The 18,012-nt window shown below is 53.1% G+C and overlaps 1 protein-coding gene across 2 annotated transcripts; it reads right to left on the reverse strand.

Moving 5' to 3' along the window:
- Window positions 1–14,420: 14,420 nt before the first annotated feature.
- Arc (activity-regulated cytoskeleton-associated protein) lies at window positions 14,421–17,867 on the reverse strand. Of its 2 annotated transcripts, none has more exons than XM_087558786.1 (3): window positions 15,865–17,867; window positions 15,485–15,621; window positions 14,421–15,305 (listed from the first exon to the last, which is right to left on the reverse strand). In XM_087558786.1, the coding sequence occupies exon 1, from the start codon at window positions 17,649–17,651 to the stop codon at window positions 16,461–16,463; it is 1,191 nt and encodes a 396-aa protein (XP_087414912.1). In that variant the 5' UTR covers window positions 17,652–17,867; the 3' UTR covers window positions 14,421–15,305; window positions 15,485–15,621; window positions 15,865–16,460.
- Window positions 17,868–18,012: the final 145 nt, after the last annotated feature.

Consider the following 18,012-nt stretch of genomic DNA (forward strand, 5'->3'; position numbering starts at 1 on the left):
AGAGGGTGGTGTTATAACGAAGGTTCTCCTGGAGTGGTATGCTGCCTAGCTTTTAAGTCAACTTGACACTGTCTAGAGTCATTTGGGAAGAGAGAACCTTAGCTGAGAATTCTCCCACCAGACAGGTCTGAAGACAAGTCTGTGATGTATTTTTTATTTATTTATAATTGATGTGGGAGGACCTCGTTCACTGTGAGCAGTGCCACCCCACTCCACCCCTCGGGGATATTGGTCTTGGATGCTATAGGAAGACATACTGAACAAGCCCCGGGGTGTAAGTTAATAAGAAGCACTGGCCTCTGCATCAACTCCTGCATCTAGGTCATCTAGGTCCCTCTCCTGATTTCCCTCAACAATGGTGTGACCTGGCTTCCTCCAGTTGTTTATGGTCAGGATGTTTTACCACAGCACTAAAAATCCTAAGAAAACAGGTGGCTGTTTCTCATTGTTCCCCAGGGAGGCCTTGAAACCAGGCTCCTTGGCAAAACAAAACAAAACAAAACAAAACAAAACAAAACAAAACAAAACAACAACAACAGCAAACCCAACAGACTCCTTTGCTTGGGGTTTGGGGGATCTAGTGCTTGCCAGGCAGCCCAGTAGAAATCTCTAAAGAATCCTGGAATTCTCTTGTCCCATTTGCAGTGACGGACAGAAGTCCTGGATAGGTTGTCCTTTCCCCACACACATTCTCTAGGGAGCCTATCCGCAGTGGCAGCTCCGCTGACCACAGGGAACAGCGAGTGCAGGAAGAAGTCAAACCAAGTAGTAGGGGCTTCATAGCTCTGCCCCTATCTGCTTTCCTTTTCTATCCAGGAGACTCCTGCCTGCAGGGCCTGCCTCCCTAGTCCCCTGGAGTTCTTCAAATATCTCTGATAGTACCATGCCTCAAAACAAAAGATTTGTCATTGGATTGCCCCGTAAAGCAGCAGAATCTCACTGCCCTTAAGTTTGTGAGATTTTGTCTGAAAAAGAAATGTTAGTTTGTGAAATGAAATGCTGTGCTGGTTCATTTCAACTGTCAAGCTATAAATGTATGGGAAGAGGGAGCCTGAGTTGAGGAAACAGCTCATTGGCCTATAGGCAAATCTGTGGGGCCTGATGCTGACTGATGTGGGAGGGCCCAGCCTACTGTAGGCAATGCCTGTGGTCCTGAGTTGTGTAAAAAAAAAAAAAAAAAAAAAAAAAATGAACTAAGCCAGTAAAAAGCATTTATTCCTGGCCCTTGCGTCCGTCTCCAGGTTCCTGCCCTGACTTTCTACATCAATAGACTGTTAAGCTGTAAAGGTAAAACAAGCTTCTTCCTCTCCCAGGCTGTTTATGTCATGGTGTTTATCATAGCAGTAGAACGCAAGCTAGACCAGCCCTGGTGGCTCACGCCTTAAATCCCAGTGTTGTTTACTTGTGTTATCTCTTTTGTAAACTTATAAGCTACAGGAAACCACCCCAGACCTACCTCTCATGGACCAAATAGACTCCATCTAGATAAGTACACCTGCCTAAAGTTTCCACTTACTACCTATTCCAAAGGGTGGGATTCCTCTGGGTTTCAAATGTACATCTAAAATAAAGAAAATTTTCTTTCTTCCAAATGCACTTAATCTTATTCTCTACCTATAATAAATATACATGTATGTTTCAGCATCTTTTCAAGTCCGGGTGCTTACTACACCCAGGACAACTCCAGAGAAGTGACCTCCAGATGTTCAATCTCCTCTCACAGACACAGATGCTTCTATTGGACCTGTTCCTTCTGACCTTTCCTCAGATGGTTCCACAGACCCTGGACAACAAGGAAACGGCCAACTCTAAGACTGGACAAACATCTCATACCCGCTTTTCCAGGTTCCCTAGAGACACGTCGCCCCATAGCAAGCAGGAAGTAGTCAGAGATCACGGCGACCCTATTCCTGCTCCACCATCGCCTTTCTAATTTTTCTTTTTTAATTAAACCAAAACGAGGGAATGTTGGCATTCCATCTAAGCCCCACACCTACAGTTACCTGGCAACAGCCAAGTATATCTGACTCACTATAAAAGGGGCTGCTTGCCTCCTCTTTATTCTCTTGCCCTCTTGCCCTCTTGCCCTCTTCACCTTTGTCCCGTCTGTCCCCATTCCCCACACCCCACTTCTCTCCATGTGCTCATGGACGGCCTTTACTCCTCTCCTCTTCTACTCTTCTTCTCTCATTAAACCTTTCCACAAGGAGCCATGCTGGCTTGGTGTGGTTTGTCTGGACGAGAGCCAAGATTTCTACCCCAACACCCAGCACTTGGAAGGCAGAGGCAGGAAGGTCTTTAAATTTGAGGCCAGCCAGGACAGTCATGGCTACAGAGAAACCTTGATCCTCTAGAAGAGCAGTCAGTGCCCTTAACTACTGGGCCTTCTCTTTAGTCCCAACTGCAGTTTTAACCAGTCTTTGCTGACACAGCTTCTCTTCTGGAATTCTTGTCCATACTAAGTTACCAAGTAAGTAACTTTTTGTCAGCTGTCTTCTGTCTGCTTGACAGCATTCAGCACATGATACGTGATTTATTGTTTAATATGTATATCTTATGCTTTAGAAATTAATATGGATTATAAGACTTATGATCAGTCCTAAGCTCATAAACCATTTGCCAGGTGGGCAGTGTGTACGCCTGTAATCGCAGCATGAGGGAAACAGAAGCAGGTGGATCTCCGAGCTCAAGGCCAGTCTGGTCTACTGCATGATTTCCAGAACAGCTATGGCTACACAGAGAAACCCTGTCTCAAAAAACCAAAGAAGAGAAAGGGAAGAGGAGGACAGGAGAGGAGGAGGAAAAAAAGAAGAAAGCAAGCCAGACAAGCATCCTTATCCCCAGGGACCATCAGACATAATGGGTCCCTGGTAAATCCGGTGAGTAGATGACAGAACACAGTCAGCTACACTAAGAACAATATATGCCTCAAGCCTTAATTCCTTTGGTATTGAGAAGTAGTAAGGTTGGTAAGGCAGGTAATGGTCGAACGAATACACTGAGAGAAAATGGGACGTCCGGGTCTGGACAGGGTCCTAGAGAATGATGAGCTGGAGGGGGTACATCTCTCTTGGATCTTTCCTGCCCAGGCTTCCATTAAAAAAGACACCCAAATGTTCAGTTGGACTGGGCATTTTAGGGTTAGGATAAAAGTTCTCCGTCTGGAGGGTGGGTCGGTGGCCTTTTCCTTAGTGATGGCACCAGTGACTCTTAGCTTAGGGGTGGTGGTATGACCTTGTCCCTGGTTTAAATCTATTCAGCTGTATGAGGTCAGAGTTTTTAATCTCCAAAGATTAGTCCCTTACTCCTCCTAGTCTCCAAAGAAAATAAAGGGGGCAGATTGGGGGAGTCGGCTGCACTGACTGTGATGGAGGAAGTGTCCCCTCCTTTTGTGAGGTTGCTTGGGATACCAGATGATCACGGTCATCTCTGAATCCTGTTGGAGTTTTCAGTCAGGTATACAAACCTTGAGGCCTTCAAATCCCGAAAGGAGAGTAAACTAATACGGTAATGGCAATGGCTGCCACCAAATTGTCACCTGACCACCGGGTGTGTGCCTCAAGAGACCAACAAAGCAGAGAATTCTGGGCTGTCCCCAGGACTTTAGATCAGCTCACTGCTTGGCGATACCCTCTCCACTTGCTGTCTGTCCACCCAGGCCTCACCCTGTGCTTTGCTCCTTGTTTCTATAGCCCTGAACCTCTGAACTCTGCTGGGCCTGCGCCTGCCTCTCTGCTCTGAGTTCTCAGTAGCTCTTCAACAGGGTTCCTAACATCTTTCCTAACCCACCAGAGAGACTGTGGAGAACTGTCTTAGGCTTAAAGACCATCTTTTAAGGTTCATTCCTGTTTATGATTAAGCCTCTGTTTCTCCAGGGTCAGGCTAGGCTGCACCTGTAACCATACTAAGGTCACTGCCAATGGTTCTTTCTGGTCTACTTGTTGCAGGAACCACAGTCATGTCTTTGTTTCAGGATGTAACATCCCCCTTGCAACTATATCTTTGTTTCGAAGTGATTGTTAAGGCTGCCCTGTTACTACAGCCTTGCGATCACGTGTTGCTTTGTTTCAGGAGGTCATTATGGCTAACTTGTTCTGCTTCTGTTCTGTTCCTGTAACCCAGTACCTGTTTTGCCCACCAAATCCCCTCCTTGGAAATCCCCTACCCCTGAGCTATAAATAACCTAGTCTTCTGAATCACGTCCAAGGCTGATCTCTCAAACCCTGCCTTAGGGAGAGGCAGCCCGTGTACATGAATTTAAGTTTTGCTTGAATTAATTGCTTGCTTGCTCTAGTTTGCCCACGATAGTTTGGGTCAGTGTTCTTTCTCCTCCCATCCTTGGGATTAGCAACTTCACCTCCATCAGCTCTCTTCCTCTGCTCCAGCAAGGCACCCTTAAACTCCTTAAACATTGCTGCAGGCTTTATAAAACCTTATCATTCTGTAGTGTGTGTGTGTGTGTGTGTGTGTGTGTGTGTGTGTGTGTGTGTTTCACAGTCTGATGTGTGACCTGAGAATTAATGAGAATAAAAGAATCTGTAAAGAAAATCAGGACTACTTGGCAAATTACAGTCAACAAAGCAAACGTAACTTGTAAATTTACTGTCATTCAATAAAATTCTACTTTGTTGACCAATATAAATGAGTCCATCTATATTTCTAGTAAAACAGGTTCGTGGTAAGAGCCTGTGGAACACTCAAGTCAGACTGGAGCCACTCAGTACACCAGAACCCCAGAGAGTCTACAAGAGTAGCCTGAGCTAGCCCTAACCATTATATTAGGCAGGAAAGCTCCCCTTTATGGCCTCCAGCTCCATTTCTGGATGAGGATGTGGGCACAACCCTGATCAGGCCCATGGACAGAGCTATACAGTTCCCGCCATGACATAGCATTTTCTGTCAGCCATGGGGAAAATGATAGTAGTGGAATTAATTTTACATATTCCAATATGTCCAAAATATCTCCCCATGTATGAAGTATTTCAGAGATTGACCAGAAGAGCCCTGTGGCCAGTGAGAGCAGAGGAGCTGTCTGGAATGTTGCTGACCTACCTGCCCTGGGGCTCTTGTCTAAGGAGGATGGGCTTGGCCCTGGGAACTGAGCTTGGTGAGGCTCAGGATTCCAAGTAGAAGAAAACTTCCTCCAGTTTGTGGTCCCTAGAGCCTTTCACTGGCCAAGCTGGGGGAGAAGGCAGAGGAAGGAAGATTGCAGCCTTAAAGCCCAGCCCTGAGGCTCTCCTTCAGCCTACACAGCTCTCTGGGACTCCAGGCAAGGAGTGTCCTAGCTCCCTGTGGGCGGAAGCAGTGACAAGCGTAGGTTGCCGTTAGTGGGAGAACTGCTCCAGGCATATACAGAGTGCTGGCTGGCTGTCCAGGTCCCCTACACTCACCTGCAGGTGGCCACAGACTGTAGGAGGGGGAGGGGGCAAGAGCAAACACTGAGATAGGGAACACAAGCAGGAAGAAGGGGCTCCACACTGAGTCACAGGAACCACCCTTATGTCCCCAAGTCAGGTCATGTGCAGCTCCCACTGCTTTGCTGGTCAATTGCTGAGTTCAAGGGCAGTCAAAGGGCAGATAGCACAGGAGCTGAGGTGTCAGTGACCAGGACCCATGATGGTGAGGAGTGTCTGAGAGGGAAGGTGACAGTGAGGTCTTGAGTCCTGGCTGGGGATGATGCATAGATGCATATGTGACAAAAAGAGATTTCTAATCCCTCCCCTCCCCTGCTCACCTCTCCCTCCCTTCCCATCCCCCTGATTCCAATCACAGATCTCCCAGGGACCTCTCTTCAACCCACAGCTCCCAATATATGTATAAATGCTCCCCCCGCCACACACACACACACACACACACACACACACACACACACACACACCCCTCCTCAGGTCTGAGGCCTATCCAACAGGGATATTGTGGCTACCCTAGCTTGGTTCCCATAGCAATGCCTTAGAGGATGGGGGAGGGGCAGAGGTGGAAACACAGAGAAGGTAAAGAGCAACAGCTTCAAAACTGAGCAAGCGGGAGCAGCCAAGAGATCAGCTCCCACCACTAAGGCTGCAGTCTGATGAGCAGCTCTGTTCGTCCTGGCTCCATCCTATTGCAGACTAATGCGCTGCTCTTGCAGACCCAGGCCCCAGGTCCAGGGCACGTGACCAGTCTCTGACATCCCAGCTGTATCCTGAGGCACACTCTGAGTAGGACACAGGTGGTGTCCCTTGCTGTCCCGTGTGTTCCAGAGCAGCCACAGCCAGCACTTGCCAACATCTCCCCAAGGCAGTCCACAGAGTACTGTCCACACTCGTGATGCCTCTCTGACCTGTATGTCAGCCCATCAGCAGCAGCCACAGGAGCTGACACCATCATGGCCTTATTGACAGGTAAGGACACTGAGGGGCTTTGTGGCCACCTCGAAGAGGGGGAAGAGCCTGCTCTACTCTACTGAGGCTGAGGCAAGAATACTTGTCTCACAGTTCCTGGGTGTCACAGCTATTCTTCAGAATGTGCTGTGGACAGCCCTGGGCAGGCTCTAAGGCTACTGCATCTCAGGGCTCTTGGCGTATCTCTGGTCTCTGAAGGTAGCCATAGCAGTGAGTCCTTGCTGGAATCGTTCTGACGTTGTTCTGTCCTCCCACCTCCAGCTCTCCCTCTGCCTTCTCTGGCACTCTGGCATCTTATGAGGACACTAGACCCACCTTCACCTCAAGATCTACAACAAGGCTGCTTGCACATTGCCCATGCTGTGTAATCTGACAAGGTGATGGCATTCAGAATCTACTCTGCCCATCACAGGAGTGACTGGTGGATCAGAGACCTTGCCAAGTGGAGGAAGGGCAGGGGTCACAGTGGCAAGGTCATGTACCATAGGTAACCATGACCATGGGTTTGGTTGATTGATCTGGCCCTCAATGCGAAGGTAGGCTCAGGTCAGAATTCTGCTGCAGGCTGTGACAATGAGGGCATGCCTGGGCTACAGAAAGGCCTCCTGGAAGAAGGAGTCCACACCAAATCTTCGGAGAATACAGGATCGGGCAGAGGACTGGGAGAGGTTAGTAAAGCAAGGTGTGTCTGAGCACAGCTGCTGGCGTCCCAGCCCAAAATCCCAGGTACCGGCAGAAGAACCATCCCAGCTGCCTCCCAGAAAGGGTAATAAGAGCTAGAGCAAGGGAGACCGACAAGGCAGACATGAGGGATGCTCTTGTGGCTCCAAGCAGAAACTAGGGCCACAGGTAGGAGCTGGCTTTCAGCAAATCACTTCCCTTCTGTAGCTAGGAACCTTGCTTCATCCCAGGTCGTCCTCCCACACATGCCTACAGGCAGCCCAAGGGAGACACACAGAATCCCCAGCCCACACCCCATCTGCTCTTATAGGGAAGCCCTGTGTGGCAAGGGGTCTAGAGAGAGTAAATCCCAATGAGCTGCCTCACAGGTTCTGGGTGGAGTGAGAGCCACAAGACTTCTGGCCGTGGATAGGACTCCAAGACATGCCAAGGTCTGGGCGAACCACCAGCCTCTTGTTCCGTTCCGGAATCAGTGTTTGGCTCCTAGAGGCCAAGTCTGTTTCTTTCCAAGTGGCTGTGGAAAGAAATGGGGACCAACCACCTTCCAAAGCTGCTAACCTCCCTTGCAAGGTGTTAAAACCTCTTGGGAGGCTCCGCTGGCCTGTCCCCTGTGGGGGCAATGTAGAGGGGACAGAATGGAGCCTCTGGGAGGAGGGCAAAGATAAAAATGGAAGAGGTTCTTGACCACTGTGACTGTCCCCGACTCTGGCTCACAAGGGCATCATCCTCTCGTCCCCTAGTCACCCTGAGTGTTAAGAGGCAAACTGGCATTTTCCAGAGGGACTGAACCAGGTGCCAGGACCAAGCAGACAAGATAATTACAGGGGCTAACAGTGACTAAAAATAGCCTCCTTCAGAGCTGTGCTCCTGGCGGGGAAGACACCAGGCTGCCTTAAGCCTGGGCTTGGGCTCTGAGTTCTGTAGGGAGATTCGCCTGTAGCCCACTCCACTCCTGAGAGCTGTTGGACAGGGAAGGTAGTGGTCCTGGGGCTGATGTACAGAAGATTCTGTCCTCAGAGAACAGCAGACAAATGCCAAGACAGAAGGGATGTCCATGGCGCAGTCCAGAAACCTTGTGGGGTAGCAGGTACCTGTGGAGAAGTATGAGGGGATGTGCTAGAATTTACAGACACAGATCCCCCACCATCCCTGCCTGCCATCATCCTAGCAGAGACACACACCTTTGAGGAAGGGAAGTCATATCCTCCTCCGGTAGTTGTTGTCCTGGGGCAATGGCTGCCAGGCAAAACTTGCCCTCCCTTGGTACTTATGTATCCCACTGGGGTCCCAATGCATTTGGCACAGGGTCAGGGCTTAGCATGGGCTTGGAGAAGGATACAGAACCAGCCACTGGAAGGACATATCCACCTGCCACCTGCCCCTGCCTTCTCAGGGCTGTGCCTCTGGAAAGGGGACCAGTAGAAGCAAAGGCACACTGTTGGTGAGACCCTAGGCAGACAGATGACCACAAAGCAATTGGTGAGAACCAGGCAGGATCGGGGGGTGGCCCCCCTTGTGGAATGAGGGTGGTGTCTACCCAACCTATGTGAGGGCAGAGGACCTGGGAGGCTGGAGAGAAGTTAGGAAAAGAAGGCGGGGAGATGGAAGTAAAGGGAGACAAATAGGGAGAGACAGAACCAGGGAAAGACACACCGTGGGAGAAAGGCAGGAACGGACACAGAGATGGAGACAGAAGCAGAGACAAGGAGAAGCAGGGAGACAAGGGAGACAGACAATGGGGAGACAGAAAGGAATCAGAAATGGAGACAGGCACAGGCAGAGGGAGACGGGGAGATAAGAGACGGAGATACGCAGGGAACAGACACGGGGACAGGAGACAGAGCAGGGAGGAGGAAGGCACAGGAGGGACACTGGAAATGTGCGATGGTGGGAGCCAGACTGGTCCCCAGTCCTTTATCCAAGCCTCCCTACTGTCTGAATCCTGGAGAAAGGGAGACTACCTAGGGGCATGGTGGACAAGCTGAGGAAAGACAGACTCGGGGAGACTGTGTGGTTACCTGATGACTCTTGGGCCTCAGAGGCTGGCAGACTGACATTCATGCTGGAAGGTCTGTTCTTGCCTAGAGGACAGTGTTATGTCTGAGTGGCGCCGTAGAGCTCTGCATTTGCTGCAGTCTAGTGCAGATGGGAGTATGGGCATGGAAGGGCCCAGAAGAAAAAAAAAAAAGGCAAGTTCAAGTTCAGCACAATGAGCTGTGATCAAAGAGGTTGGAGCCGCCGACTTCTGCTGAGTGTAACCAGGATAATTACAACAGTGGTCACCAGGCCTTGGGGGTGGGGGAGATTGGCATCTACAGACTGTAAGGGCAGCAGCCATGGTCACACAGGTGATAGACTGTTGCCCACACTCAGAGAGACTCCTGAAAAACATCTGATGAGAGGAGAGGTTGGCTGCCGGGTCGTAGTCCTGGGGTCCTTTGTAGTCCAAGGTGAAACTTCATCTCCTGTGGTTGCTGACTTCCTGTATCACAGTTCAGCAAAGATCCTGCACCACCTGCACAGGTGCAATTCTTTGGGGGGGGGGTGCATAAACAATTGCTCAGTTCATGTCTCCTAACCTGCTGGCAGATGGCGGCTGTTTACTGTGTCAGCAAGATGTGGTTCCCGCCCTTGAAATGGAGACACACAGTCTGAAGCCACTGTTCTTACCCAAGCAGCGATCAGAAGCAGAACTCCCAGGACATCTGTGACTGTGGAGCATCCTGCCGGAGTGCCGAGTGGGGAGGCCTCGGAAGCAGACTACGAAGCTCTCACGAGCTGGGAACTTGGCAAGAGCAAGCACAACTATGTAGATGCCCACGATGGTGTAGGCCAGCCAATTTCTAGAATGGCCATGATTCCTCTTCCTATACTCAGGCCAGCCTCTCCCTATCAAGGTCTCTGAGGTGGCTTGGGTTTCCTGTAGTAGTCTAAGCAGGCGTCGTTCAGGAGTAGGCCCTGAAGGGCAGTTGTTTTAGACTGTTACGGGGCAGAAGGGAAAAGAGCTTTGAGGTAGGCCCTGAGGAAGGATAGACAGGAGGACGCTTGCAGCTCACCTGCTGACTCCTTATCTCTCTTTGGCCTCAGTTTCCCCACCCACATCAGGAGGAGACATTTTACTCTGGGACTCACTCCATAGACAAGTGGGAACTTCTGGACAGGGGATCCTGTCCTACATCTGATTCCTCCACGTAGGGGCCCCCATACCCAAGTGGGTGCCTGGCCTCCTTCCCAGAGGAAACGGGCTAATGTATGCCACCCAGTGCCTTCAAAACTAGGGCATAAGCTGAGAGCTCTGACAGGCGTGGGAGAGCCCCTCAGGAGGAGATGGAGGCAAACCGGAAGAGAGGCGGCAGCTGAGAATCCTCATCTCCACCCTGTGGGAGTGAGAGGTCAGTGTGTGACCTGTGAGAGGTAGAAAGTAGCTGGGAGTCATGAGAAGCCCATGGACAGGCTCCATAGATGGCTGGAATCAAGGGTCAGTGGGAGCAAGAGACAGTTTCCCCCAGGTAGAGCCCTGCCTTTGGTCCATCTAAACAGTTCCCTGACCCTCCGCAGATCCATTAGGAACATTAGAGTCCCTGCTTCTTGCTCTGTTCTGCACAGGAGGAAAGTCATGCTTACAAAGGACACATACTGGGAGGCTTGGGAGGTGGAGTCAGACGATGAGAGTTCAACTGCAAGGACCCACAAGCTCATAGTTCTGAATGGGTCTTAGCTAACATCAGAAGCCGGACTGTAGCTGACCACATTGCGATTTGAGCAAGCCCTACCCAGGCCTCATGCAGACATGTGGACCTGAGGGAGGAGCCCCTGGTGGGGTAACTGCAGTAAGTTCACACACATGTCCTCACTGAAGGGGGTATGTGGGCACGAGATCACCATGTGGGCAGTGGCAAGAAGCGCCTTGCCCTTGAGAAAGGTGTGTCTCCATGGTGAAGGGACAGGAGATACTCTGTGTGGGAAGACGCTGGCCTGGGAGAGGAATGGTACCAGTCGAGATTCAACGCTTCCTGTCTTGGGTTGTCTAAGCTTTGACAGGACCACCCTGGACAGGGCCACCTGCAGGGAGGAATCCATATAGCAAGAATGCTAAGCCTTGACCCCTGGGGACAGTCCCAACACAGAGGGCACATTGGAATTAACTCCTTGAGGCGTGAGGAAACCTTTGACCACTGGCTATGACACCTCCCAAGACACTGAGTGTCTGCCACATCCCTCATGGGTGGTAGGTAGACGCAAGCCGGGAGAGCTGTCCTCCCGGGCAGGCTCCAAAAGGCTGGAGCCTTAGGTCCTGCATTGGGTCCCAGTCACAGGCCAGGGCAGTGACATAGGGTACTCCTCCCTGTTCTTTGTGGCTTTGCTGATCTCAGCGTGTGTCCACGGGATGGGGAAGGGGGAATGGGCAAGACAAGTCCAGATTTGGCTAGTGCTGGCCATTTTTTCCGCAGTTCCTTTTCATTCACCCTCCAAGTCCAAGGCAGACGGAACTTGCCTGAGCTGGGGAATAAATATGGCTGTTGAAACTCGAGGGAAGAAATAAAACACACTTTATGTGTTGGGTGGGGTGGGGGATGAGGTGACATAGGAACCTACTCTCTGTTGACTATGGAAACAGATGTGGAGATCATCCTGAGTGACTGAGATGGAACCTCTTCTTCCCCGGTGGAGGAGTGGGCCTCCTGAAGCCCTGAGGGTGGCTGGTCACAGTGGCACGGCTGCTAATCCTCTTCCACTGGCTTGTAGCTGTCCTTGATGGCCAGCCCAGGGGGATTTGAAGGGCACATATTCAGTCTGAGGTGGGGCTGTCTGTGTCTTTGTAGCCTCTGCTTCTCTTCACTGTCCCTGACCCTGAGTCATCTTCATGGCTGTGGGTTCCCTGAGCCTTGTTGAATGAACCACACCAACTATCCTTTCCCCTTGGAGCCTCCTTGTGCTTTCTGCCCTGGGCTCATTCTGAGGGAAGGAACAGTTGCTGTGACCTGGCAGGGTGGGCTGAGAGGCTACAGCAGAGTAAAGACAGAAGGAAAGCTGTTGGCCCAGACAAATGGTCAGCCTGGAGACCTAGCCTTCACCAGTCCTCTTCCCTCTCCCACTCAGGCTACTTGATCCTCCCTTCTTTCCTTCCCACTTCGTCCTCTAGGGTGCCCACTCACAAAACTGTGTGACCACACATCTTATCTTTTACTAACACCAAAACCCCACTCTACCTACTGAGAGGAATCCCAAGACTCAGTGTGGCCTTGAAAAGGGAAGTGGAAACTGGGCCAGGCCACTGAAACTGATCCTTCGATGTGGTCTGTACCTCAAGGGCAGGATGTAAGTCACCTGGATTCCAGGCTCCTTGCTCCATGGAGAAAGGCACAGCCCGGCAGGTAGCCAGGACTAGGTGAGACAGGGTCTGATGTGTCTTACCCCTCTTGGGATGTCTTCCTGACTCCTCCCTTCCTGGGACTCAGCCTTGAGTCCAGGGGGGCTGGGCTCATTCTCTCCATGCCCAGGGCATGGCTATTTTGCCTTCCTTGTCCATTTGAAAAGGTGTCCACCTCTCCCACACTCAACATCTACAGAAGGCAGAGCCCCCATACCTGCCTCTCTGTCCTGAGTCGTTTCACAGTTGTGTCTTACCTTTTGTCCCCTCATGGAGTGAGGCAGACTTGATATCAGAGAAAGGTCATGACCCTGGGATGTGACCAGAGTCCCGTCTGAACTAGATGTCCAGGCAGAGCCCAAGGGGCACCCTGGAACCCCTGTCACTGGTCCAGCTCAGCTCCAAATCCTCTCAAGCACAGCCCTCTCCCTCAGTTCCCCTGCCCTACTGCGAGAAGACGAGAAGACATCGCAGACCATGACACCCAGTGTGTAGGTATATCCAGGGCTGGTGGAGCACACTGTGGGGGAGGGGCGATCAGGAATTGAGAGTGGGCTGGGCCCTTGCATCTCTTGCGGCACCCCATGTGGGGACCTTTGCCTGTTTCCTTGGGTACAGAAACACAGAGCCATGTCTCAAATCGCCGGTGTTCAGGAAGTCTGTCAATCACAGGGGCGACGTATTAAAAGGAAAGCCGTGTCTGGTCCCAGGTTCCTGAGCACAACAGTGTGGGAGCAAGAGAAAGCGGCCTTTCTCTGCAGTGGCACCCGCCTCTGCCTCTGCCACTATCCCTCCCTCTTGTCAGCAGTTTCAGTCTGTAAAAGAAGCAGAGGAGAGAAAGGGCAGAGGCACTTTTCATCTTCCCTGGCGCTTGTGGCTCCTGCTGGCCCTGCGGAGGGTGACGACACTTCCTGACAGCAGGTGGCTCCCTCCTTTCCATCTGTAACCTGCCTCCCAGGCCTCTGCTCTGGGTCTGGAAGCCTTTAGCCTCCCCTGGGCAGGTGCCGTGCTGCTTCCAGGCACCAGCAGGTGCAGCTCTTCCCAGGCTGGGCTGGGCCTGGCTGATGCCATTCCTGGCTAGCCCTGCTGGCCTGCCCAGGGCTCCAGGAAGCAGAACTCCAGCAGAGGGGGCAGTGGGCGTCTGCAGACGACTATGGCACTATTGGTTCTATCGATGACCTATTGAGCCCCTGGGCCATTCAAACACACCCTAATTCTGTGGTGCTCCAAAGGTATAGTGAAATTTGGGTTTAAATAAGAGTGTGTGTGTGTGTGAGTGTGTGTGTGTGTGTGTGTGTGTGTGTGTGTGTGTGTGTGTGTGTGGAGAGGGGTCATATGAAAAGCCAAGGCAAAGCTGAGGCCTCCAGATTAGTTAAAAGTGCTCTCCCATGAACACTAGAGCTCCAGCACCATGGACTTCATTAGACCAGGATGGTGTGGCCTAGCAATCAAATAGTCCCTTTTCACCATTCTCTGTCTCCTGCTAGCCCTGAGGTCTGGCTGGCAAGGGGTTTTGTGTACTCTTGGTAATTCACCTCTCCTTCCTCTCAGTAACCTGGCACTGCCCACAGAGGTGACCTTGAACAGGTTATTTCCAAGTCCTTGAACCCAGGGCTGGATACAGTTAAGAGATGGTTTCTCATTTTGTAGATAAGAAAACTGAAGGCCAGGAAGATGGCGTACACCATCCTTTAGACAGGACTTTGACCCTGTCTCCAGATCCTAGGCTGGGCTAGATGAGCCCAGTTCTGCAGAAGGGATCCCTTATAGTATACCTTGCACCCAGCATGGGGACTCAAGGGCCTGTCCAGGCCTAGAGGCCACGGGGTTGGCCTTTAAGGCTGAGGGTTCCAGACTTAGAGAAGTTTTCCTGGGGTCCATAGGCGGGGTTCCTGTGCCTCCTTGAGCAGTCACCCCCAGGTGAGCAGCCTCCTCTGAGGTCCTGCTTCAGCCCATCCCACACCTTAGAGAAACGGCACATGCTCCAATAAATTTCATAGTTTTATTAACAAAATCATATATATGTATATATATATATATGTCTGTCTTTGAGGTAAGATGGTGTGGGCAGATGGCCTGGCTGGATATTGAAGGCTTGGTGAAAATAGGGGATAGCCACACTCTTGAGATCTCCAGGGTCTCCCTAGTCCCCAGAGCTAGCCAAATTAGTATGGGTCATGGTTTATGTGCAAAAATAAACCTGTGGGGGCTGGCAGGGGCACAGGGTGGGGGATCTGTCAGAACAGCAGTGGAACTGGTCTCAGAACACCAATGGACCAGGCAGATGGAGGAACCTCAACATGGCCTACTCAGACTACAGACACGAGCAGTTACCAACACGAGGTGGTTGGTGCTGGGGTGTGGATGAGGTTCCAGCTGGGCAATCACCCGGCAGGTCAGGGAAGTGCCTGGAACAGCCTAGGAGCCAAGGCATGGGGTCTCCTGGGACTGGACTTGACCAGCAGGCAGGGCACAGCAGGTAAGGTCAGGCTGGGCTAGGGCCCGAACCTTAAGGCTCCTGCAAGGTTCTGGCGGGGGCCAAAGGCCACGCAGCGAACTGGGCTCTGTGCTGAGAGGGCACAGACCCTGCTCAAGCTGCAGTGGCTTGTGGCAGGCAGCTGGTGAGTGGCCAGCGGAGCGGGCATTCGTGGCAGACCCGGGGTTTCACGCTGGCTTGTCTTCACCTTCAGCTCTGAGGCTGAGCTGGGTGCTGCCCTCTGCCAGGCACCTCCTCTTTGTAATCCTATTTTCTCTGCCTTGAAAGTGTCTTGGAACCTCTGTGCAGGCAGCTTCAAGAGAGGAGGGGACGGTGCTGGTGCTGGGGTGGTACCCCTTCCAGACATGGCCGGAAAGACTTCTCAGCAGCTTGAGACCTGAAGGAGACAGAAAGCAGCAGCAAGATGGTTAGAGAACTGCTCACCGCTAGATCTAGGAGGGACACCAGGTTACCCTGCTCCCAGCTGGCGCCCCTGGGGCCTGTCAGATAGCCCAGAAATCTAGAGAGTAGCTGGGATCTGGGGCTTGCTCAGGACAGGAGGCAAGACTCTCTTACCTGGTGTCATTCTCCTGGCTCTGAAGACTCCAGCTGCTGCCTCAGCTGGGGCTGAGGACTCAGCCCCTCTGGGACCCTCCGCCTGGCATGGCTGAGTCATGGAGCCGAAGTCTGCTTTTCTTCACTGGTATGAATCACTGCTGGGTGAGAAATCACAGGGTCCCCGTGAGCTGGCATAGCAAATTCCCCCAGTACCGCCCCCACCTCAGTCCCCTCCTTGGACCATGAAGTACCAGAGCCCACCACAGTGGCACCCACCCCGGTGCCACTTCACTCCACCCTTGCAGCTAATCTGCCAGGGAAGCCTTGGAGGGTTCCTAGAAAGTGGACTTGGCTCTGCTGCCCTCCCCCAACTCTAAGATACATGGAGCAGGGCTCACCTGGGGGCCAGGAGGCGCCAGCGCGTCAGGTCTGCTGCTTCAGCTCACCCTGAGAGGGGAGCTATGCTGCCCAAGACTGGCCAGTTGCTCTGGGAGGCAGGTAGGGCACCAGCTGGATCTGCTGTGTCTGTAGGAGCGGGCTGCATCCCCGGAAGTAGAGGTTCCTTCGGCCATCTCTGATTCTGCTTTAGCATCTGCCCTGGGATGCCCCTTGGGTTTGGTGCCTACTTTTCATTGCCTTTCAGACACTTGATTTCTTGACTACCCAAAGGGCCCTGGACACTGATGCAGAATGAGGAAGCCAAAGGTGTTCTGTGATGGTCTGAGAGTGTAGAGGGTGAGGCCACTGGAGACAGGGCCAGGACTAGGGCAGACAGGTGAGGGGTAGGTGGCAGGTGGGAGCCCTATGGGAGAGGGGCTTCTTGATGTCCATGAATCATGGTTGTGTGGCAGTTGTGAGTCAGGCCAGTGGGTGAGAAGGTGTCTGGCTGGACAGGGCATCCCCTTGGGTGTCAGCCCCAGCTCAATCAAGTCCTAGTTGACAAAAGCCACAGACTGGGTGTGGCAGGCAGGCTGGGGACCCTGGGCTGGCCCCTCTATTCAGGCTGGGTCCTGTCACTGGCTACTGACTCGCTGGTAAGAGCAGGCGTGAGTGCCTCAGTCTCATCCTCTGTGGGCAGAGGGGTGACAGAAGGCTCAGCTGCCTGCTCCAGGCCGTCCTGAACTTCCATGCCCCTCTGGATGAGCTGCTCCAGGGTCTTGGGAAGTGGGTGGCGCAGAAAGCGCTTGAACTTGGGCTGCAGGGTGCCCACCACATACTGAATGATCTCCTCCTCCTCAGCGTCCACATACAGTGTCTGGTACAGGTCCCGCTTACGCCAGAGGAACTGGTCAAGTGGCTCACCCTGCTTCTGTGGCAGGTCCAGCTCCCGCTGAATGGCTTCGCGGGAGAGCGTACCCTCACTGTACTGCAGAAACTCCTTCTTGAACTCCACCCAGTTCTTCACCGAGCCCTGTTTGAACTCCCACCACTTCTTGGCTGGCCCATTCATGTGGTTCTGGATCTGGGACAGCCAATATTCTTCAGAGCCACCCACCTGCCGCAGGTACTCTTCCAGGTGGCTCAGGAACTCCCGTGGGTCCTCAAAGATCTGGGTATCCACACCTGGGCTTGGTTGCCCATCCTCACCTGGCACCCAAGACTGGTATTGCTGAGCCCCAACTGACTCCTGCTCAGGCAGCTCTCCTGCGGCAGGTGGCGGGGTGATGGCATAGGGGCTAACAGTGTAGTCGTAGCCATCAGCTTCCTGGCAGTAGGGCTCTGGACCCCCCACACCTACAGAGACAGTGTGGCGGGCCGGCTCGCTGCCCACTGGGTACTTGCCGCCCATGGACTCCAGGCGGTCGGCCCACCTCTCCAGACGGTAGAAGACCTCCCTCCACACGTGCATCTCACGCTTGACCCAGCGCTCCAGGTTGGCGATGGTCTCCTGGCAGCGGCAGAGACAGGCCTTGATGGACTTCTTCCAGCGCTGTGAGTCGCCCGTGGGCACATAGCCGTCCAAGTTGTTCTCCAGCTTGCCCACCGACCTGTGCAACCCTTTCAGCTCTCGCTCCACCTGCTTGGACACTTCGGTCAACAGATGCCGGTGGGTCCTCCGTACGTGCTCCAGCATCTCAGCTCGGCACTTACCAATCTGCAGGATCACATTGGGTTTGGCGGCCGGCCCACCCCGCGGGGCAGGGTAGGCGTGGAGGCCGCCGGTCGTCATATGGTCCAGCTCCATCTGCTCGCCGGGGTTACGGTTCGGGACAGGCTAAGAACTCCTCTGAGGCGGAAGCCAGAAGGATTCAGAGCCGGCGGCTGCAGCGGGCGCGAAGCGGCAGTGGCAGTGGCAAGTGCGCGGTGCCGGAGGAGCTTAGCGAGTGTGGCAGGCTCGCCGCCGCTCAAGCTGAAGAGGCCCAGAGACTGCGGCTGAGGGAGGACTACTCGCCAGAGCACTGCACTAAAGCCGCCACCGGCGGCTTTTTATGCTGCGCGGGGCCCGTGGGCGGCAGCTCGCGGAGCCCTGGCTCCCATTGGCCGCGCCCAGGCTCCGCGCCAGAGCCCGCCCGCGCCCTCTCCTGCCGCAGGCCCCGCCTCTCCCG

Source organism: Rattus norvegicus, chromosome 7 (genome assembly GCF_021556685.1).
Source record: "Rattus norvegicus strain SHRSP/BbbUtx chromosome 7, alternate assembly SHRSP_T2T, whole genome shotgun sequence".
Classification (NCBI taxonomy): domain Eukaryota; kingdom Metazoa; phylum Chordata; class Mammalia; order Rodentia; family Muridae; genus Rattus; species Rattus norvegicus.